Source organism: Astatotilapia calliptera, chromosome 14, assembly GCF_964374335.1.
Source record: "Astatotilapia calliptera chromosome 14, fAstCal68.1, whole genome shotgun sequence".
Classification (NCBI taxonomy): domain Eukaryota; kingdom Metazoa; phylum Chordata; class Actinopteri; order Cichliformes; family Cichlidae; genus Astatotilapia; species Astatotilapia calliptera.
In genome coordinates this window covers 6,239,499-6,262,500 of record NC_137435.1, presented here as the reverse complement: position 1 = coordinate 6,262,500, position 23,002 = coordinate 6,239,499, and the positions used below count along the sequence as shown (strand labels likewise).

Here is a 23,002-nt window from a genome sequence, read left to right as displayed (position 1 = left end):
TAGATCAGTTCCTGGTTTATGACAGTCCATTGTTGTGTCAGAATCAGTACCTGCGTTCAGCTCTGACAGAGCCGATAAGTGTGAGGCGTTCCAGGTCCGTCCATCATCCAGCAAATAAGTGTTTGGTCCTTTCCTTGTCATGACAGTCCTTGGTTTGGAAAACTTTAACTCACCTTTCTTTACCTTCCACGGCTTCCTAACCCGTACCTTGTCACCAGGCTGAAAGTTGGATGGTTTGGCGTGTCTGCGAGCATCAGTGTATTCTTTCATTTTCATTTGCTTATTCTTAACTCTTTCGCACATGGTATGCCTCTCTGTCTGAGGAACAGGCATATCCATTACCTGTAACTTTGTTCTCATTCGTCGTCCATGGAGCAGTTCTGAAGGGGAAACTCCAGTTGTTGAATGAGGGGTTGCTCTGTAGTCCATCAGGTAAGTTCTCAGGAATGATTTCCAGGGTTGTCCTTGAATCGAGGCAGTCTGTAGGCAGTCTTTAACGCATCTATTGAATCTCTCAACTTCCCCATTAGCTCTTGGGTAATACACTGAGGATCTCAGGTGTTGGATTCCCCTGCTTTTCAGGAAGTCAGCGAACTCAGCAGAGAGAAATTGAGAGCCATTGTCACTTATCAGTGTCTTTGGATTCCCTTCACGAGAGAAAACTACCGAAAGGAATTGAATGATAGTAGCCGCATCAGCTCGGGGAGCAAAAGCTACTTCAGGCCACTTACTAAAGTAGTCTACCAATGTGATGGCAAATCTACAGTCAGAAGGGGCTATTTCAAAAGGGCCTATGATGTCCACAGACACCTTTTCCCAAGCAGCAGCTGGTAAAGGAATGGGTTGGAGTGGAGCATCATGGGTGACAGTGGACTTGTCATTCTGTCTGCACGTTGCACAGTTCTTTATCAGTGTCTCTATGTGACAATCCATTTTGGGCCACCAGTACAATTCCCTCAGGCGTTGTTTGGTACGTACAATGCCTTGGTGAGTTTCATGAGCTATATCAGTGAGTTTTTTCTGCAACGACTCAGGCACTAGCAAGCGATGTGTACCTCTGACAATGCACTCGTTCAAGACCGCGAGTTCATGGCGGATTGGGAAGTACGGCTGTAAGTCAGGTTCCAGTGACGTCTTCCTTGCAGGCCAGCCTTTCTGTATCTGCACACGGAGCTTTGTGAACACTGGACAGGCTTTGCACTCTGACTGGAAATCATCCTCAGACACAGCACTCAGATCAGTGAGGATGGCTGCAACTGACTCCACATCCTCTGCACATGCCATGTCTGTCTCGGAAAGTGGGAGCCTAGAAAGACAATCAGCAACATGGTTCAATGACCCAGTTCTATATTCCACTTCATAGTCAAACTCCAACAGGCGAGCTGACCATCTGGCTATGCGTAGACCAGCTCTGTTATTGCCCTTAGTAGTCAGCAGTGTTGTAAGTGCTTGGTGATCTGTTCGTAGGAGGAATTTTCTGCCCCAGAGCCATGTGCGCCATTTTTCAGCAGCCAAGACGCAAGCTAGAGCTTCCTTCTCAACGATTGAGTATTTCCTCTCTGCATCAGACAAGCTGCGAGATGCAAATGCAACAGTATGTTCTGCATCATTACTGTCAAGTTGAGTCAAAACAGCACCTACACCGTAGTCTGAGGCATCTGTTGAGACTATGGTTGGCTTACTGGGGTCGAACATCACCAGGGCAGGGCTGTGCACGATTAACCACTTGACTTGATCAAACACTGCTTGAGCTGCTTCGTTCCAGTGGAATGAACAGTCCTTACGCAGAAGAGCTCTCATAGGTTCAACAACAGTCGCGTAATTTGGCACAAACTTGCTGTACCATGCACTCAAGCCAAGAATTGAGCGCAGGGTTGCAGGATCAGTAGGGGGCGGAGCATGCAGGATGGCAGTGACATGAGAGTCATCTGGCAGCAGACCTTCTGGACCAATCTTTTGACCCAAAAAGCTCAGAGTAGTTTGACGGAGTTGACATTTGTCAACATTGAGTTTCAGTCCTGCATTGTTGATTCTGTGTAACACAGCACGCAAGTTGGCCTCATGTTCAGCTTCTGACATTCCGTATATGATGACATCATCAAGGTAGCATTGCACCCCTTTCTGGCCGCGTAGGATTTGTGTCATCATCTTTTGGAAGGCTGCAGGTGCTGAACTCAACCCATAGGGAACTCTGCAGTACTGGTACAGTCCTTCATGTGTAATGAAAGCAGTGAGCCCTCTACTCTCTTCATGTAGTTTCAGCTGATGGTAGGCGGATTTAAGATCCAGGGTGGAGAACATGACAGCCCCACGCAGCTCAGACAGTATGTCCTCTATCAGTGGCAAGGGATGACTGTCAGCGACCACCGCTTTGTTAGGTTCTCTCAAATCAACGCACATGCGTATGCCACCAGTCTTCCTTCTAGTGACTACAATCGGGGAGACCCATTCAGATGCATCGATTTTCTCTATGATGCCATGTTCCTCAAGGTTCTTGAGTTCTGCGGAAACTAGGGCTGCTCAATTAATCGAATTTTAATCACGATTACGATCTGGGCTTTCAACGATCATTAAAAATGACTGAGCCGATTATTAGCCCCTCCCTCATTTATCCGCGACACCTTAAAGGCCGGTCCGTGAAAATATTGTCGGGCATAAACCAGTCCGTGCGCAAAAAAGGTTGGAGACCGCTGATTAAGAGGACCCGAGGGAAGCTCGGAAAGCTAAGCAGAAGTTATTTGGAGAGGAGAGTGACTGCTGTTGGTTGAAAAGAGAGTTTAAAAAAAAAAAACTTCAGTGGTGTTGCACACTATTTTATATTATTTTTTTAAAGTCATTGTTAACCCTTTAAAGCCGGTCAGAGCTGCATGCTCCGTTTTGCGTAACTATTGTTAAATCCCTGTAGAACCTGAACCGTGTAAGCTAGCGCAATAATTTGTTTTGCATATGAAACCGGAGGAGTTGTACTTACATCTGATGCCATCAGCTTGTCCTCGGTCACGGTTTCGTTCCACATATAGCTTTGCAAAAATTGCATAAAAAGCGCTTGCAGGAACAACATAATATTCCAGAAACACGTTTTGCCGTTCCTATCAGCTGTTCGTAACACTTCCCACAGTGAAATGATGCACATGCTGTTTTCTTTGCAAATTTGCATCATAGGATTGTTTTTTGTTTTTCCTGCAGTATATAAAAATTGCTGTATCTCCAAAATAAAACTATGAAGACACTCAAAATAAATTTCCTGTTGTTGTAAACTATTTTTTGCAACTTTATTGTATTTAAAGTTTTGAGGGATAAACCTCTTAAATTTCTCCAAGTAGAAATATATGTAAACAAAACAAAAGTGATTTTCAATTTTTTTTGTAGTTTATTGCACTTTTTTGCAATTTATGTAATTACTATGGACTTAATGCATACATATTATTAAAATATGGGCTATAACAGTTGTATTGATGTATAGCAACTTGAAATGCTCCCACAAATGGCACTACAGCATGTAAAAAAATAATATAAGCTCTGGTGGACTTGGTTCTATAGTAGGTCTTAAAGGGTTAAATAAATATCGTCAAATAATCGTGATCTCAATTTCAGTGAAAATAATCGTGATTATCATTTTTGCCATAATCGAGCAGCCCTAGCGGAAACAGCATCACGGACTGACAGGGGTAAGCGTCGAAGTTTCTGCTGTATTGGCTTCACTTCAGGTTGCACCTTCACTTTATGTACAAAATCCTTTGCACATCCGAATGCAACTGGAGACTCACATTCCTGTTTACATTGAGTGGGCAGAGCAGAGGTTTGCTGAAGTGTAGCACAGACCTTGGGACTGTCAAGAACTAATTGTCCCCCTTTTATGTGTAGCTGGAGGGCAGTCACCAAGTCCATTCCCAGTATGGGTGTTCCTGTTCTCACAATGTAGAGATCAGTGGAGGCACACTTGCCATTGTAAGTAATGTCAGCTCTAAGACACCCTAATACATCCAGTTTCTCTTTTGAATATGTAATAAGCTGAACAGCTGGATTACTTAACTGAGCCAAAATTTGTGCTGTAAACATGTTCAGGCAGTATGGAAACACCAGACCCTGTGTCTACTAGTAGCTTAACAGTACATGCCTGCGCAGTATTTGGTACAGTGACAGCAACAGTGCACATCAATTTAGCCGGATCACCACTGACACAATTGTCAACAGTTAAAACACACATTTCAGGAACAGTCACTTCATTAACAAGCTTATGAGAAGATTTACACACTCTCGAAAAATGTCCGATTTTCCCACACGTATTACATTTGCAGTCTTTTGCGGGGCAGGATTTATCATTGGTTTTGTGATCAGCTGAACCACAACGGTAGCACGTCGGAGCTGTATCCGTCTTTTTAGCTGCTTTGTATTTTGGCTTGCGCATCTTCTTTTGTACTTGAACAGCGGCAACAGGCTTCGTTTCACCAACAGCAATGGCCTTTGCATCAGCTATTGCAGCCTCTGTACACCTAGCAATTTCCAAAGCTCGATCGAGCGTCAAATCCTCCTCCGTTAGCAGTCTTTCACGTATACGAGCATTATTTGTCTTCTCTACAAGTTGATCCCGCAACATTTCATTCTCCATAGCCCCGAACTTACATTGTTTCACGAGCTCACGCAGTGCTGCAACGTAGTGATCTGTAGACTCACCGACAGCTTGGGCTCGTTGCCTGAAATGGTATCTCTCGGCGACAACATTGACTTTAGGATGAAAGTACGTTTCCAAAGCCTTTACGGATCCCTCGTAATCATCCGTAGCGAGTGATAAGGCGCTGTAGATTCGTTGTCCCTCCATTCCCAAGCAGTGAATGAGCAGGGCCCTCTTCCTCTCTGTAGCAAAGTCATTACCCCCGATCGCCAGCAAGTAGTTATCGAACAACTTTTTCCACGCAGCAAATGGAATTTTCGGTTCGCCCGGGCAATCCAGGAACACAGCCGGGGGTTGCAAAGAGAGCAGAGCCATAACTTAATCACCACTACTCTCGTCGCCACTTGTTGTGTGGTGTTAGTTCGCAGGCATTACACACACATGCAGGTAGGAACAGAGGATTACCGGAGATGACTCCTTTCTTTATTTTTCTTTTTTCTTCTTCAAAACCACAACCAGAACAACATACTCACTAGCGCCCTCTAGCCTTAATATTGCTTCATCGAGCTCCTGGGGCCTGTTAGTTGCTCCCATTACAAGTACCCTGTCATCCCTTCCTGACTGCAACCCGTCAAACTCAATGAGGAACTCAGTTTTTAAACGGCGAGAGGCGTCGTGCTCCCCCTCCCTCCTTTCACAGAGCAAGCCGTCCACTTCATCGATGAAGATTACTGAGGGCTGTAACTCTCTCGCAACTGCAAAGAGTGCTCGTACGAGCTTCTCGCCTTCTCCCACATATTTGGAGGTCAAACTAGCAGCACTGATGTTGAAGAATGTTGCATTAGACTCTGCAGCAACTGCTTTGGCGAGCATGGTCTTCCCATTTCCTGGTGGGCCAAATAAAAGCAAGCCACGTGCAGGAGCTCTCAGACCAGTAAAGAGATCAGGTCTTAAGGCAGGAAGGATGACAATTTCTTGAAGTGCTTGCTTTGCCAGATCCTGCCCTGCGATGTCATCAAATGACACAGTCGCTCCACTGTATACAATTTCATTCATAATTAAGCTGGCCAGTTTACTGTCCACATTCTTTTTCATATCCCTCTTCGGGGGCTGTTTCACAGCTGCCGGTCTTCCATTCTGAGTTTTTCCCACCCGAGCGGTTTTCTTTGCATCAGTTATTCCTAATGGAGGTCTTACAGAAGTGGAGGGTCTGATGGTGGTGGAAACACCTGCGGGTTGACTTTTAGGAACTGACTTTGGCTGTGAAGGAGCATGATGTGATGTCCCTTGGGGGTCATTTCTCCTTTTAGAGGCTAGTGTCGTCTCTAAAAGGGTAAGCTTGTCTTTTGCCATGGTGAGTTTGGTGACCATTTTATCCTGAAGTCTCTCTGCTCGGTCATACTGCTCTCCAGCTTGCCCAGTGAGCTCTATTGCAATACCCCTTTCAAGCTCAGAAATCCCTTTCTTGTACCACTGCACAGCCTCCTTCTTCTCACCTGTGTCGTCCTCGTCGATCTTCAGTGCCTTGAATATATACTCAAGCGCCTGCTTGTGGATGTTTTTTATAACTTCAGCGCTGTCTTTGGGCTTACTTGCGTTTGTTTTGGTCGACATTTCTCTTGCGCGACTTCCCCCCTGTTCTCAGTCATAACACAGTAAACTAGTCATAAACGAAAACGTTTAGGCTATATATCGCATTTAAAGGTCTTTCTTTGGGACAACATCACAGAACACAGAAACATCACAGGGCTTTGGAGCGTGATGTTACAGGAGGCGGGCCACGGCCCCCGCCGCCATCACAGTAGGCCAGACAAAGGATACAGCTTCAGCTATCCGATTGTTCAGTCTGATGTCACTAGCCGTGTCTGGGCCTAAACTCTGCTGCAGGTCCATATATCAAATGATCACTGTGGCATTACTGAGAGTTAAAACACTGTCTTAAGTCTTTCATCTTTAATAAAATTATCAGCGTTCTGCTCTACCAGGTGTAACAACTGAGTTTAACATCCAGGCATCCATGAAAATGGAATTTATGACATTTAACGGAGTTAGAAGTTAGCAGCAAGTTAGCTCGCTAGCTTCTATCTAAATACAATATAGCATGTCCTGACTGCGGGGTTTTGGAAACAAATTAAAACGTACAGCTTTCTTATCACTTCCAACATAAATGAAGACAGAAAACTAAACAGCAGTGATGTTTGTAGGGTTACTGAAGTTGGGCTAGCTGGTATATAATGATGTGCTACGTGACCGCTAGCGACACAACTATGTTAGCATAATATAAACACGCTAACTTTTTTTCCACTCGATAAAAGTTAACGTGAGTGTTCTCGGTGGTCAGGAACAAATGGAATCGCATGGCAGGATGCTGTAAAGGGACCAAACTAAAAGGCTTTTAGTGGGTTTTTTCATAGATAACGAGATAAAACAAGCTAATGTGTGATGCTGCAGAACCACGTCATGTCGACTGAGTAGCTTTTGATTTGGCATTATTGCAGGCAACCCAGCATATGAAATGGATGTAACAAATCCAGACTGGGCACCAACACTGCACATGGGGCACGACGACAAACCTGTGTCAGACTCGGACCGGCATGCAAGGCGTATGCAACGGAAGCGAAAAAGAGCACCCATTGCAGGTAAACACCCCCCCTCTGAAAACATACTAAATTGCTCTTATGGTACACTAATCTACGGAGCCCCGCAGGGAACATGGGAGAAAAAAAAATTAAGACGGACTTTTGCGAGATCTCGCAAAACAAACTCGGGATCTCGCAAAACTTTTAGCCTCATTCTTCGGACGCCGGCTCGAAGCCAACCGGGAGGTCGAGGCACGATGTGCCGGGAAAGCGGTGTTCCACCCGGCTGTAGTAGGTCTCGACCTCCCGTTAGCTTCGAGCTAACGGGAAGAATGCGGCTAAAACTTACAAAAGACCATCTATACACAGTTGTTATCACCAGCTTTGATTCCTATCCCCAGGGCTAGTTTAATCGCCAGGGTTCAGTTCACCAACACTATTAACAGACCAGATCTCCACATTGAAGCACGAGCAGGCTTCAGTTCAGCTGACTGAGCCAACAGGCCCTTTCAGAAGCGACTGGAGTAGAAGGCTATAACAACCCACAACAGAAAACAAAATGTCAAGTTCAAACTTACATGAAATACACTGCACTAAAATTAGGTGTTAAAACATTTATACACAGTGTTAACTGTATATGCTTTGGAGTAACCAACATTTACCTTTACATAATATTCATAACCCAGAAATAAAGTAAACAGAGCAGAGCACAGAGGTTCGTTTTGCGTCCCTGTACCGTATGTCTGTCTTCACTGATCCACAAAGTGCCCTTTAGTTGTTTTCCTTGACTATATGGTTTAAAAACATCAAAATAGACTAAACAACTAGTCTAAAACTAAGAGACACAGGATAAAGTTGGTGTGAAGGTTTCAGTCTGTGAATGAATCTAAGCACCATCACCTTAACTTTAAATTCATCTCTGTTACCTTCTTTGTGACTGAACTCTGACCGTGAGCACCACAGCCACTGCGCACCAATCACACGCACTTTAAATCCATCACAGTAAACCAGTTAGTTTACCTCAGTTTGTTTTGCAGCACATTTCACAACATGCAAAAGCATAATGTGCCATGTACAGACTCAAAATCTGATTTAAAAACATGAGGACTGACCTGTAAGCTTTACATTTACAGTTTATCACATACCACTGAGCAGTTCTTACCTGTAATTCTAAGCCCTCTTCTTCCTTTTCTGGTTTAAAACATCAAATTAGACTAAACAACTAGTCTAAAACCAAGAGACACTTAAATATTAAGTTAAACCTCTGGGCGTCAAAATCACATGACCAATTTAAGACGACACAGCTACAAGATGCAGCGATTCAGAGGCTGTATCCCAATTCAGGGCCTGCAGCCTTAAAGGCCATTTTAAGGCCGATTACGTCACAGCGACACGACGAAGGCCTAAAAATAAATGTTTGTTTCAGTTCTATGAAGCTTTGAGTATTTTGGATTAGTAGCACTGCTGTGTTTGTTGCATCATATTGCTGTAATTGTTTATATGCTTTATATATTCTGAGGTAAGTTGATCTATAGTGTTACATCATATTCTATAAGGATGTTATGTGTTTGTGTACTTTCTGCCCAGTTTGACCCATTTAGCAGAAGTCAGCTTGGTTCCACTTGCCTCTTACCCGTGATTTCAGTGGAAATTTCAAATTCAGGATCTGACACACACTGATTCATGTCCTACACAGTTCTTGCAAGTTCATAGAAATTTCTGTTCAATTAGAACCAAATATTTGAGTTGATGGTTGAAATTGTTGTTTTGTTGTTGTTTTAATATCGGTCTAGCTGCACGCAGCACGCAATTGAACCACATATTTTAGAAGCCAAAGGTTCAAAATAGTTGGGAGCACCTTCACTTAATTATAACAGTGGCTCTGTTAGGAAAACAGTTCTGTATACCGATACTAAATTGCGTTAAAAAGGGCGACTTGTGGTATTCTCACACTAGACACTAGATAGCTGCTACTACAGTCACACACATATACTGTTGCCTCAGTAGTCAGAGTGGCACAAAGAAAAAGTTTGTGAAATCTTTAGAGTTGGCAAAACTTCTGTTTTACTTATTTAAAATAATAGTGCAATATATACATGCAGTAATTACTCTGCAGTAATTACATCGTTTAAGAAGATGAGCATGTGTTGAATGCGTGCTCATCCATATAAATAAAGGCATACAAAGTCAGCTTACAAAAAAGTTGTGCTCAAGAAATATTGATGGGTATGAATAATGCCCAACAACAACCTTTTTACAGATGGAAGAAATTCAGGACGACTGCTCTCCTGAATAGTAGATGTCCTACAAAGACCATCGCTATGAAACCTACAAAACGTGGTACAATCTTTGCTCATATGTTCATTATAAGAAAAACCCTGAATAAGAAGGGGAAACTGCTGCTCTCTACATAAATATCCATATGCAGTGTAGAACGCTAGGTCTGAAGAAGAAACATTGAAACTTAATTTCAGCAGTCACCGCATGATGTCAGGAACATCATGGAGGGGCAAGGCCATCATTTCACCAATCAAAGGTAAGCAGAGGTTCGGTGATACACTGACACAAAACAGATACAAATAACTAAAAAAAAAAAATTCTTATTTTCCAAATTCGGGTTTTGAAATGACCAAATGCAACATTAATGTATTTAAAAAATAAAATGTTATGACACAAAAACATTTGTCAGATGGGTGACTAACAGTTACAGCCACAGTGTGTCCATTTACTGAGGATGTTCCCTAAGAGGACCATCGTCATCAGAGGCATGGTTCCCTATGGAGCACACAAGTGTGTGATTTTAAGACTACTTGCCGAAATCTCTAGTGCAGTACTAAAGTGCTAACATGAATGTTTAACGCTCATGGATGTGTGTTTCAGATTAAGGATCAAGTTTTTGGTGAGCAGATCTCGAGATGTCGCTTTCCACATCCATTCGAGATTCAGGGAAGGAATTGTTGTAAGAAACAGTATGATTGGAGGAAACTGGGGCCAGGAGGAGAGAGAAATGAGCATGAATCCATTTATGGAGGGCCAGTACTTTGATGTAAGTAACATCAGTCACGCAGTCGTAATATCAAGTCCTTATGATGAATTTTAGAAGCAAATTTTAATGTGATTTTGGCAAATTCTAGATAACTTTGTGTGTCAGCATTCAAAAGTTTTCTCTCTGTCCCTCAGATGTCAATTCGTTGTGGGAACCAGAGGTTTAAGGTGTTTGTGAACGGGCAGCACCTGTTTGACTTTTTCCATCGCTGGCAGTCCTTCAATGAGATTGACATGCTGGACATAGAAGGCGATGTGCAGATCTCCTACATCCACTTCTGATACCACCCATTAAAGAAATAAATAATTTTGTGCATCTTTCAAAAAATGTTATTTTTTTAAATAACATATTTCAAAAAAATATCTCATCCACAGAGTTGCTTATCTCAGTTTCTTACCTGCTTTGAGATCAGATATCTCAATAAGATCAAATGTCACCTCAGTATCTGCTGTATCGTTTATACCAGTTAACTGAATTAATAAATCATGAATCATTTATGAATTAACTGATTTATTTCTTATGCAAAATAGTGTATATACTGTATAAAAATTTGTTTACAATTCATTACAGTGTCAATATAAGGCAGTTATAGTACAATTTTCTCCCAATTCAAAAAAACACAACAGGAAAAATCGCAGTCGACACACACATGCACTGTAATGCAAAATACTGGCTCTGTGAAGGCACTTGGTAAAATCATGAAATTTAAGGCTTTGAATGTAAGATGGAGTTTCAGTTTTTGCTGGAATACAGTTGGAAGCTCATTTTTGGACCAAAATACTCCAAAGACACAGATATAAAACAGGAGACATATGTGCATTCAAAGTGGTATAGCATCTGAACATGGAAATTTAAACCAGTACCTCAGCCTCAGCACCACTGTTTGTGGTTCAGAAACAATGTGGTACTCCCACTGAGTCTACAGTACCAAAGCTATTACAAGAAATGTACACTTTTAACAAGAAATTTCCATAATGCTACTAGTATAACATACTATTTTATATACAAGTACCTTTGATGTATACAACTAAGAAACACAGCGCCTCACTGACATTTTTTCTCATCCTGAAATGTGTGCCAGATTATTGTCAAGGCCATTCCAATGACAAAATTATAAACTAATGCAAATACATAAAAAATAAGTGCATACTGCTGTGTCTTTCTCTTGGATTCTGCTATGTACAGCGCCAAACAAGTGGCAGGATGATGTCACATGACGAGGTTAGTGATGTTTTCCAGTCTCCCAGACTCTTCCCATCAACAGAAAATACTGCAAATGTGTCATGTTCTCTCAGGTTTGTTTTCTGCTACTAAGAATAGGAAATAACTGAAATACAACAAAAAACCCCAAACAAAAAGGATACACACATTATAAACACACACAGATACAAAAACATTAGTGCAAGTTGTAGAGATACAAAAATCAGCATTTTAAAAAAAGTGTAATAACACTGTGCTTGACATAAAAAAGTAAAGGTAAAGAGTTTATCCCATCAATTGTCATGGATAATGGATTCGTTTCCTACATCCATCCACCTGTACCTTGAATCATCTCTGTCCTCCTGATTTGACTAGTACGTCTGTCCCTCTAGAAAATCCTCAGATTCCTGAGTTATAGCAAAGATATATACATACGTGAATCAGGACATGCACATGTAACAACTGTCAGTGAGGAAAGACTTGCTTTGTTCACACTATGAATCGCTCAGTGTACTTGATGCACAACCAACAGTAAAAACCCTGGGGAAGATACAAGACTTTGTTACAGCGGCACACCGGGCTCCGATGCTCCTGTATTATTACTATGTTTTTTAATGAAGTACCTTTACTTTTATTTGCAATTTATTTTTTATTTTTTTTAAAGATGTATATTGGGAATAAATCCTTAGATGGAGTGCAGCCAACACTGTGCAACTGTTGGTTGCACTCCATGGTGGAGGTTGAGCATCATGCACAACCTCCTCCATGAAGTTCATATTTTGACACTTTTGACAATTTGTAAGATAATGAAAAATAGGGTCCAGTTAAGGCAATCAAGCAAGGCATTCTGAACCTCTTCATAAACTTTCTTACTGTAGGTATTAACATAACCTTAAAAACAACAAGTTTTCTGATCAGATAATTCACCTTGTGTAAAACAGGCTCTGCTGGTTCTTTGTTCCAAGAATGAGTGGACTTTCTGCTTCAAAAAATGTTTCCTTGGGTGTGACAGGTCCTCCATACAAGTGCTGACTCACTGTAAAGTTCAAGCTTTTGGGTTTAGTCTGGCAGTGTCTGAGCTGGTTTTACCAAGAGGTTTATTTATTTTGTTTTTTTTAGCTTAATTACTCTTTTGCATTCAGGTAGTTAAACAGAAATGGTGTGTTACGGCTAAAGCAAAAGGGAATTCATTTCACTGATTCTGCTGCAGTGTGTGTGGCATTGTAACATGTAATGTACACCTCTTCACCCTCTTATTGGTAAGGGTGTACCCAGCTGCTACAGCAAATGTAATTTTACACTCACTTGGCTCTGGATAGTGTAATAAAACTTCATAAGACAAGGTTGGCTTATAAGGCGTTTTTTCAACCCGTCATCTTATAAGAAAGGGGTTGAAAATAAAATATCAGTCCTTCACGTCCTTGGAATGAATTTGGCTGCTTGTTTATGAGTACGTCTGTGCAAACTATATATAGAGAGCCACATAAGGTTTCTTCTTGCTGTTAGAAGGAATCAGCGACGGGCTGGATTATGTTCTTTGTACTTGAACTGGGATAGCACACTTTGGCAGTGACCAGTCTTGTCATTTTTAGGCAGTGAGTCTGTCACTGCCAGGGCATTTTCTTGGATCCATTCCTGTCCTCGAGCAGCTCAACAGTTGGAGTGCGATTGGGAGTGGAGTGGCATGATGACTGTAGAGGCAATGTGGCTGTGGAGGATGATACTGGCATGTCCAGGCTCTCCATGGAGTCAGAAAGGGTTCGGTTGGTTTCGTGCTGTGGACAGAGGACATAACGGTTGGGGTGGTGGACCTCCACTGTGGTCACAGACTCCAGGCCTTTTAAGCAGAGAGGGGATGAGCGTCCAGTGGGGTCACGACCACCAACGGCTCCAAGCTCCATGGAGGACTCGTCCATGTTCACGTATAGAATCTCATCTGGATCTTGTGGGTCTGGCAGATCCTCAAGGGCTTTTTCGAGCTCACAGCGCAGTGACTCGAATGATGGACGATCTTTTGGGCTCAGCAGCCAGCAGGAGAACATCAGGGAATAGCTGGAGGAGACAAAAGAATGTTAGTGGAGAATGTACTGTTAGCATGATAACAGTGAACAGTGACATTTAATATCCCATGGTGACCAAATGTTTTTATAGAAATAAGCAGTTCTGCATTTCTATGTAATTTATTTTCCTGGACAATACTTTTAAATATCGGATAATTTCTAATAATAAGCTCTATATTTCCCACTTGATCTTAAAAGGTCCGTTTGGCTCATGTTAAATTTTGGTTTATATTTTAATACATTCCGTGTTTAAAATCCTCTTTTTTCCTCACTTCAGTTTTCTGTGCAATTATGTATAATGTCAGTGTGACTGCTGTAAAAGCAGAAAGACTGGAGAAGTCTTTAAGCGTGTAGCCTTGGTTGAGTTATGGAAACAGGGTACTTCTATTGGAGATTATGTATCGGAATTTCTGGAGCGGGACCACGCCTCCAAACACGCTCCTTCCGGTTGTCATCTATATAAGTTCCCCCAGTTCTGTAAGCTGTTCATTCTCGTTCACGTGCCCCACCCTCCCTCCCTCCTTGTTCTCAATTCTTTAACTTCTTCATTTCTATGTAGTGCATGGGGATCTGCCAGGCCCCTTCGAGGCCTTCCCCAAACCACAGCTCAATTCATGTCAAAACATTCACTTTTACCTACTAAAACGCTCTCAAACCTAAAATGAGGACGTGGGCCCAGCTAGTGAAATGAAAAGGGAAAAGATTTCATTATCAGCAAAGTGTTTTTTATCAAGGATACTCACATGCTGTCCAGACAGTCTGGAGGCTGCTTGAGACGGTTTCCTTGTCTCAAATAATCATAAATCTCACTATTTTCGACCCCAGGGTATGGCGTCTGACCCCGAGTGGCGATTTCCCACATGGTGACTCCAAATGACCACTAAGAGGGAGCAAGAGAAAGATGGAGAGGCGTACAGGGAAATAAAGAGAGAGAGGGCGAGGAAGGGTTTAGCATGAATTCCTGTAGACTTTACACACCTTGTCACACATTAGTGAAACATGAGTCTACACTGGTCAAACACTGGCTATGGAAAAATATCACAGTCATGTTTGTCTTGGATTTTTGGACATCCTGCTTTATGAACAAGCACTAAAGAATGCAGATCATTTTAAGTGCTGCACTGTATAAACACAACTGCACATGTGCATGGACACTTAGGCCCTTAAAAATACTGTATATGTCATTAGCTTACCAGCTGCTAAAGTTGATATCACTCACAGATGTTGGTCAGGACATATTTATGCATATTTATACTGACATTTACAGATATTTTGGTAAATAATTTTGTCTTCATGACCAGCTGGTATGCTTAAGCAATGTATAAAGTACTTGTTTCTGAGTACTTCAGGTCTTCTAAAAAAATTTGACTATACAGCTTTAATTCCCAAAACACATTGTTAACTTTTTGAGAAGGGGTATTTTTGTTCCCAAGCCTCTCTAATACTGAAAGCCTTTGCTCTGTATTGTAGGGCACACAGTAACAAACACACAGAAGATGAACTTACCACATCACTCTTTGTGGTGTAGACGCGGTCAGCTAAGCTTTCAATGGCGATCCATTTTACAGGCATCTTGGAGATCCTGCCCTGTCTGTAGTAGTCTCCATTGTAGATCTTCTTGGAGAGGCCAAAGTCAGCCACACATACATTCATATTCTCATTCAGCCTGCAAAAGGGCATTTAGACACGAGCTAGAGTTATTACACTTGTGTTGGTCCTATATATATTGAACAGTATCTACATATCGACAGTCTTATTTAGGTTTAACATCCAAAACATTTGTTTTGTACCACTCATAAACTGGCAAGGCAAGTTTATTTATATAGCACAATTCAACAACAAGGTGATTCAAAGTGCTTTACCGAGACATTAAAAAACAAAAACAATAAAATGCATTATTTAAAATTGATTAAAAAAAACAGTAGATAAAATCAGAACAGTAGGTAAAATCAGTAGTTAGAATATAAGTTTTGAAATTTAAGCTTAAAAGTGTGGATGGCAAGGCTTGCTTGCATCATTAGTCTTTTATTCTAGCAAAAAAGAGACTAATGCCTAAAACTGACATCTAATAGTCATGTTTAATATTAAGCAAAGTCTGTAGTTCTTGCTTTACTTCTTTACCGAGATCTTCTCCAACCATTGTATGTTGGATAAAAAAAAAGGAAAGAGAAAGAGCAAACGAGAACACCCACAGGAAGTGAAAGAGCAAAATGCAGAAGCAGAGATTGTGCTTACATGCAGTTGCGGGCAGCGAGGTCTCTGTGGATGAAGTTCTTGTTGCTGAGGTATTCCATTCCCCTGGCAATATCGGTCATGAACTTAACCAGCATTTGAGATGGGAGGTACTGCAGGATAATACAGAGAGAAATAAGTTTTGTTTTTGTTCTTTGTCTAACAAAGCTGATGTGTACTTTCTGTGCAATAGAGGGCACCAGAGCCCATCGTGTTTCAAGTCTGAATGGAGCACTCCTTTGCTCCAGATACTCCTCATGTGGAAACAATAGAGTTCAGCTCCACTGTGTTCTTGGAAACTGTGCATGGGTGTTTCAATACTGTGTATGGATCTTGTTTTGATTAGGCTTGTGTTACCCAACTTCGCTCTTCAGGGACTTACTGCGTAAGTCAGTTTAAAAAACCAAAACCAAAATAAGTATTAATACGTAACACTTCAAATAAAGACTTGTGTTTCCATAATCTCTGACTCTACGTGTTGCCGGAAAAAGTATGGGTGGAGACTTGTTTAAGAGATCTTTGAATCTCTGTTGAACTTTGGAACCCATTTAGCTGACAGACATGTGAACTTATTAAGCTGTTAAACTGTGTGGGACTGTATGTGTGCATATGCATAGGTGACTGTGAGTGTGCATGTCTGTTGCTGATTTTGTGCATTTGTTTGCTGTAATCAGACTAACCACAGGACAGTCTCCCAGCCTTGAGTATAGCAGATAACTGTGCAGATCTCCATGTTTCATATACGGCAGAATGACCACAGGGGAGGGATATCCTTCACTCTCCACAGTCTGTAGACACACACCTATTAAAAAAAACAAAACACAAAAAGAGCTTAGTATGCACAGAGACTTCATGCCTGTTCTGTCTATTCAGAAATTAACGTCATTTTACTTTTAATCCCCAAAGTCTTGACTGTGTATTTAAATAAGTGTCTACATCTATGAAGAAACAACACACAATAACTACAACACAAAGGATTTGTTTTCTTTGGCTCTTACACAGAATACACAGTATATCGCTAACATTTCTCTGTGAGTTTTCTGGATCGTCCTAAAAAAACAGCTGCATTGAGCAACAAATGCCTCCAGCGTTTTCAGTTGGATGCAGATAGAAATTTCAAAACCTAAATGGCTATGTATCATTAAGTGTAAATTAGAAAAAACACAACCTTTTGCAATTCAAAATTGCCAACTTTTGACATGCCAAGCAGCAAAAATGCCAACTCACCAAGGAGCCTCATGACATTGGGGTGGTCGAACTCTTTCATGCAGGCAGCCTCTCGGAGAAAATCTTCCATCTCTGAGCGTGTGCATATAGCAACTGGGGAGAAGAAGGTACAGAGGTGAAGCCACATCACCCATGTGTTACTCAGTAGGTAATGCATGGCACTAAAACCAAAAGGTTGACAGTTTGCAAGAATAAGAAATAAACTATTTGAGAAGGCCTTTTGACTCCCTGGATTTATTTAACTGTGAATTTATACATGTCAGCATTTTTAACCACTGAAGTTGTTTAAATTTTTCAACTAGAGTCCCTCCATAATTTAGTTTTGAAAAAAAATATCTAAAAAAAATTATATGGGGTAAAACTTTCTCTTCTGCCAATATTTTCTAAAAGCTGACTTTGTCCGTTTTCTGATGAAAACTGAGATTTTTGCCCTGAACACTTGTACATTTTTGACCTAAGAGGCTGCTTATCAAATGCCCTGTGTTCCAGAGATGAAGGGATTCATTGTAGAGATTGCTGAGTACTTTTACTGTCTACTCACTTTTCATAGTCTTGACAGCGACTTTGAGAACAAACTCTTCTTGAGTCAGCAGCCCTTCCATCACAGAGCCAAACTCCCCTGAAGACAGAAAAACGTAGTTTAAAAAGCAATTGAAAATTGCCACTCATTCATTTCTCAACTGTAAACAGTTTATACAGCTATTAAACAGCAAACTGCTTTACTATACAAATATATAACATATTTGTCTGACAGGAGATAAGTAGAAACCTGCATTGGTGCTATGGCAGACAAGTCTATGAACATGTACCAATTTTGATAAAGAAGTGTTAACAAAGCCTGTGATTAAATATATGTATATTAAAAAAACAACAAAACATCGAGCACTACCTTCTCCCAAGGTCTTTCCCAGGGTTAATTTATGTCTGTCCACCATCACATCTTGGAGCTTCTGCTTCAGCTCGTCGCTGATGCCCAAGCTGTTCACTGAAGAAAGGGGAGAAAAAGAATTTTAATGCTGCTTAGCTGCCTGAAGCAATTTAATTAACAACACAGAAATGAGAGAATAACAGCCTGAGTTTGCCAAACAGCCTCGCTAGCTTTCCCAAAACCGCAATGCATGACACTAAGCCAAAAACAAAGTGTTTACTTGTAAAACTCCCCCAAAATGAGCATTAGTCTTTCCAATTTTAATCAGTTTGTTAGTAACATTATTTGAAGTTGCATTCAGATAGTACATTATCTTTTTTATGCACTTTTTCAGGTACATGTGTTTGTTGCAAGTCTAACATAGTTTTATGTCTAAAAGACAAAACAAAACCATTAAAAGTGAATCAAAATGTTACCAGGACCTAATAAATAATATAACATACTGAAAGTAAAAATGCTTCAATTACAATGCAAAAAAGTGCAATATTCTTTAAAAAGCTCTGTTGGGAATATGTGACCCCAGTTTTGTTTATTACCCTTTTCTATAAGTCTATGTGATCCTGCAGAGACCAGGTTGGGTTGAGGGACACGAGGTCAGAGGATTAGGCTGGTTTAAATACTCACTCCACAGCTGGCTGTCATTGAGCAATAGTGGTAAGCTGACTGCGCTACACATTTTAGCTCTGTTTTCACATCTGGGCCAGGATGTGACAAGGCTACAACATGCTCAGAGATCCCCTCCAGCTGCTGCTACACCATCAATCTGTCATGCATTGGACAACAATCTACTCGGTCTTCAGGCATGTTCCAACACATGCTGGCGTGACCAGCTATTAGCCAAGGCTTCTAACATCTAGAGCTTCGGGGTTTGACTCCACTCTGAGAACTGGCTGAAATTACCGGTCAGTGTCCACAGCTTTAATTCTGTCTAAATCTCTCCAATCTGATCCTTTCCCTTTTACCCAGTGCAACTTTCTTCATTCACTCTGAGTCTATAATATCTCTTCATCTCTGTATCTTGGCCCCTCTTATTTTACTCACTGAATAGTTTTTTTCTCTCTTTTCCCTGCAGTTTTATCTTACTCCTGGCCTCTTTGCAGCTATTGCAAGCTGAGACTTGACCACGAGGACTAAAATAATGTGTGTACTGGTTACAATGGCAAGACAGGTATATCAAATCACGAGGACTCTCAGGGACTGCTGGCTGGGGAAAGCACACAAACTACTGCTTCTATGATGCTACCAGTTTGAGTTAAATGGCACTGTTACTTTATTTCCCAACACCACATGCCTTTTCCCAATTTGGAAATGTGGAGCGGTTATTTTAACTTGTTTTTAACATCTCCAGTATCAAATTAAATTTAACTTTAATTTGCTTATCTGAAGAGTCTAGTTTAATTTTGATGTTCATGCTTCATTGCACAGGCCATAACTTCATTACTACATTTCCTGCACATCTAATTAATAGGCCTATTAAAAGACTGTCTTATGTAATATAAAATGCTCACTGTTGCTATGGTGTATGTCAGCTGAATGAACTCTCCAGGGCTATTATTACTGTGGGAAATGAATTACCTGTCAGAGCATTTCTGGCTTTGATCAACCAAAACAAACTAAAGATGTTTTTCTTGCTTTGAAATAATGAGAATAGAGCTGTAATTGTGTGACGCTTTTCTTCCACAGAACTGCTGGTTCCTGTTATGTCTCTTTCTTTAAGGGCATGTTTGGGCATGCTGTTAATAAAGAGTACCTATTTCTGCCAAAAGGACAGCTGGATGCAAATACAGAGTATCAGCTTTCTGCCAAACATGGCAGACTACAGAGGAACTCACATGTTGCTTCTGTAGTCCTACGGCTGTACGAGCGGCGAGCACGGTACCTGACCACCAGCTCTCCACTCTCCATCATGGGTTCAAACGCCTCTCTGTGAGAGAGCAAAACACAAAGTCAGGTCACACCAGTGAACAAAAGTGAAAAGATGGATTTGGGCTACATTTCACGAAGCTATTTTTAGTCTTTCAAAACAAATGTTATTGCTTTATATAAATGCTTTAGAAGTGTGCAAGTAGGCAAGCGGGCTGAGACCCAGAAAAAATTGAAACTTTTTGGTTTGGCACAGTCACTGAGTCCCTCCCTTCCAGCCACAAGGAGCAGTAACACCCTACGCACCCAAAGCGCGTCTCCTTGCGCCGCAGCTTGGCCACGTAAACAGCCAGGAACACAGCTATGGACACAGCACCGGTAATGGCCATCACCACATAAAACCAGTGCCAGGAAAAGGCTGGGGGCGATGATGGACCTGAAGGAAAGGGTGTGGATGGAGACAGATGAGCGTTTAGTAGTGTAGGTCTTGTAATTTGGAGTGGGGATTTAGGAGTTTAAAGCAGTAATTAAGTTATTTTATCAAAGAAGAAAGAAGACATGATTTGTGTAAGTTATATTAGCTAGATGACAAAAAGCATGCTAAAATATACATGCTGAATTGTTGGGAATAATGGTATGAATCAAGTGAAGAAAGTGATAAAGCAGACTCTTTAAGCTAAATCAAAAAGTCCTTCTTTTCCTAAAAATATAGTCATTTTCTTCACTCTAGAAATACTTTGCTGTGCCATTTCCCACACTGAAATTTACTCTCCAGTCACTGCCACAATCTACTGCTGAACACTCACAAACTCTACCCAGTGTTTACAACTTCTCTTTCTTTTCATACTCATCCTCCACAACTTTGCTTGCTTGTTTTTCTCCTTTCATTTGCCATTTTGTTGTTTGAACTGTCTGTCTAGCTCTGTTAGACAAAGCAAACAGAGATTCTCACTGCTCCTGCCAGTTATAAATATTTATGATTCTTCTCCTCATTCAGCCCCATACCCCTCTTCCCCTTTCCCTTCTCTGTGAGATCATCTTCTCTTTTTTTTTTCTCTTCGTTCCCTTTTTTCTCAAAATACACAGTGAAACAGACTAAGAAGAAGTAGTCCAGTTATGGAGAAAGAAACATGAGCTCACTTCCACTATCACTGTCATTGTGTGCTACTCAGAGAGGTGACAGAAGAATGTTTGTATGTGTACATAAATCCAGTCATTGCTCACCTCTAAATTCACCCATTTCTGCTGGTGTAAAAAATAGAGAGCACGTGTTAATATTTTGACTTTTTTAAAACAGATCATATCAAGTATATTTTAGCAACCACAATTTCATCAAACGAAATCATTGCTTTATAAGAATAATACGTTAATCACACCTGTTGCAATGAATTACGATTTTGTTACTCACCAGGAACGTTGAGTGTCAGAGTCTGAATGGGTGCCCAGGGTCCTTGACCCGCCCCTGTATAGGCACACACTCGGAAAGAGACATTGGACAGGGGGACAGACAGATTGATTGCGAACTCAGTGCCCAATCCGGTATTGACGACAACCTGAAAGAAAAAAATCGGTCTGTCATTATTAAGAAAAATGGACATTTTCTCCATGCATTTGTAAATTTAGCAACTTTGTTGACTGTGAATGTGTTCCTCACCTGCTGAGTAGCAGGTGTGCTGTACTCCACCATGTAACCCTGCAGCTGCCCATTTAGTTTTCCTGATGGCTGCTCCCACATTACTAGTACCTCCGTCCCATTTAACTTAGCAGTCACATTAGCTGGTGGATTTTCAGGCACTGAAAAAGAAAAACAACAACGAAGCTCTGAAGCATCTCAGTTTTCTCTCTCCCTCCTGCAGACTAGGATTGCTCAGTTTTCCTGTTTATCCCTCTGTGTTACCTTGCCCACTGGTAGGTGGAATTAATCAGTGCATCTGGGAGCACCCGTCCACTTAACTTGTGTCTTTCACACAATTTGTAATGACTCATGGAAACAATCAAAACAATTTTTATTTATAATTATTGTAAGTGTACCATCAGTACTTTAACTGTGTGCTAAGTGGCCTGTGTCAGGCGGACTGGAGTTAGCCAGGCATGTGTTGTTTTGACAGCTTAGAGCCTCTAGGGTGTGGATAACTCTAGCAGCTGGAGGGAGAAGATGTCAAAGAATGTGGAGAATTTGGCTTTATTAGGACAAAAAGGCATCTGAGGGCACCGCAGACAGGGGTGATTAGTCAAGTTCAGAAGCTGCTCGGGTCTTTCTTTGTCATTATGGTTCAGTAAAGTCCTGTGTCTACTTCACTTCACACAGTTCCTTTTCTGTTGGCCATTCCTGTTATTGTTTTATTCATATTTATCTGGCTTTGTTTTTGGCATTTGGGAGAAGAGAGGGGAAAAAAGGCATCTGGCTACCAAAATACCCACTGGAGAGAAAATCTAGCTGAATAACATGCTAGAAATAGTGTGAGGAATTTATGCACTGTGTGTCTAGTGTGTGTGTGTGTGTGCGCATATGTGACTGACGCACTGTTTAGGACAGAAAACCAAGAAAACTTTCAATAAGAAGAAGTGAAGGCTTATTTCCTGTGTTAGTGTTTAAAGCTTACTTTGTGTTTGCTTCTCACTCTTGGTATGCTCCCAAAGTCACACAAACAAGCTGGACACCCACACACACCCACGCATGAGCTAAGTCACCGTGCGTTTGGGAAACACAGCCCAGCCCTATGGATGATGTTATCAGGAAGCGTTTGGCGGGTGATTGTTTCCACATGTGGTCCTTATTCTTCCTGCCAGCGGCAACAAAAGCAAACTCTAAGTCAAGTTTGTTCCAGCAGTTCGGCTCCGCATTTGCTTAATCATCTGTCGGACTTTCTCTCTCTGCGTTCTCCACCTCTTTGTTGCCCATACTCTTTTACTCTCCTTCTCATTTTCTCTCTTTCCCTGACTTCTATCCAACATAATTCCATCATCTTCTCTCCAAGTTTTCTTCTCCTTCATTGCTCGCCCTGTTTTAATGCCGTTCTTTGTTCATGGAGTAGCGAGTTCAAGTGAACAGACATGTTGATGTAAAATGTAAGATTAAAAAAAAAAAAAAAAAGAGTTTCCCTTGGACAAAAATAATTAGATTTGCAAACTTCAAAAAAGGAAATGAGATGTTTATTTGTGCTTTTTCAAAAATGCCTCGTGTTTTTTATTCTTCTGAAAGAATGAAAAGCAAGCCCTGACTTGGCAAGAGATTGAGAAAGAAACTCTTGAGCC

General features: G+C 41.2%; 1 protein-coding gene, 1 long non-coding RNA gene and 1 pseudogene across 3 annotated transcripts in view; 1 reads left to right on the top strand and 2 right to left on the bottom strand.

Annotated features, from left to right (window-relative positions):
* LOC113036182 (spastin pseudogene) overlaps window positions 1-6,226 on the bottom strand; it is a 13,998-nt pseudogene extending 7,772 nt beyond the window's left edge.
* Window positions 6,227-6,475: 249 nt separating this feature from the next.
* On the top strand, window positions 6,476-10,738 carry LOC145420104 (uncharacterized). The gene is made up of 3 exons (XR_013901387.1): window positions 6,476-7,251; window positions 10,072-10,237; window positions 10,372-10,738. It is a non-coding gene; the product is annotated as an uncharacterized LOC145420104 (long non-coding RNA).
* Window positions 10,731-23,002, bottom strand: part of axl (AXL receptor tyrosine kinase) — a 25,006-nt gene continuing 12,734 nt past the window's right edge. The window contains exons 8-20 of one of the 2 annotated variants that reach the window (XM_026192332.2): window positions 21,402-21,541; window positions 21,156-21,300; window positions 20,972-20,992; window positions 20,054-20,183; window positions 19,717-19,808; window positions 17,846-17,941; window positions 17,498-17,575; window positions 16,957-17,049; window positions 16,410-16,531; window positions 15,733-15,842; window positions 15,004-15,163; window positions 14,241-14,377; window positions 10,731-13,489 (exon numbers count right to left, since the gene is read on the bottom strand). In XM_026192332.2, the coding sequence (XP_026048117.2) occupies window positions 13,042-13,489; window positions 14,241-14,377; window positions 15,004-15,163; window positions 15,733-15,842; window positions 16,410-16,531; window positions 16,957-17,049; window positions 17,498-17,575; window positions 17,846-17,941; window positions 19,717-19,808; window positions 20,054-20,183; window positions 20,972-20,992; window positions 21,156-21,300; window positions 21,402-21,541 (1,772 nt within the window). In that variant the 3' untranslated portion in view covers window positions 10,731-13,041. The remainder of the gene's footprint in view (window positions 13,490-14,240; window positions 14,378-15,003; window positions 15,164-15,732; window positions 15,843-16,409; window positions 16,532-16,956; window positions 17,050-17,497; window positions 17,576-17,845; window positions 17,942-19,716; window positions 19,809-20,053; window positions 20,184-20,971; window positions 20,993-21,155; window positions 21,301-21,401; window positions 21,542-23,002) is intronic. The other variant, XM_026192333.2, reaches the window with a different exon arrangement.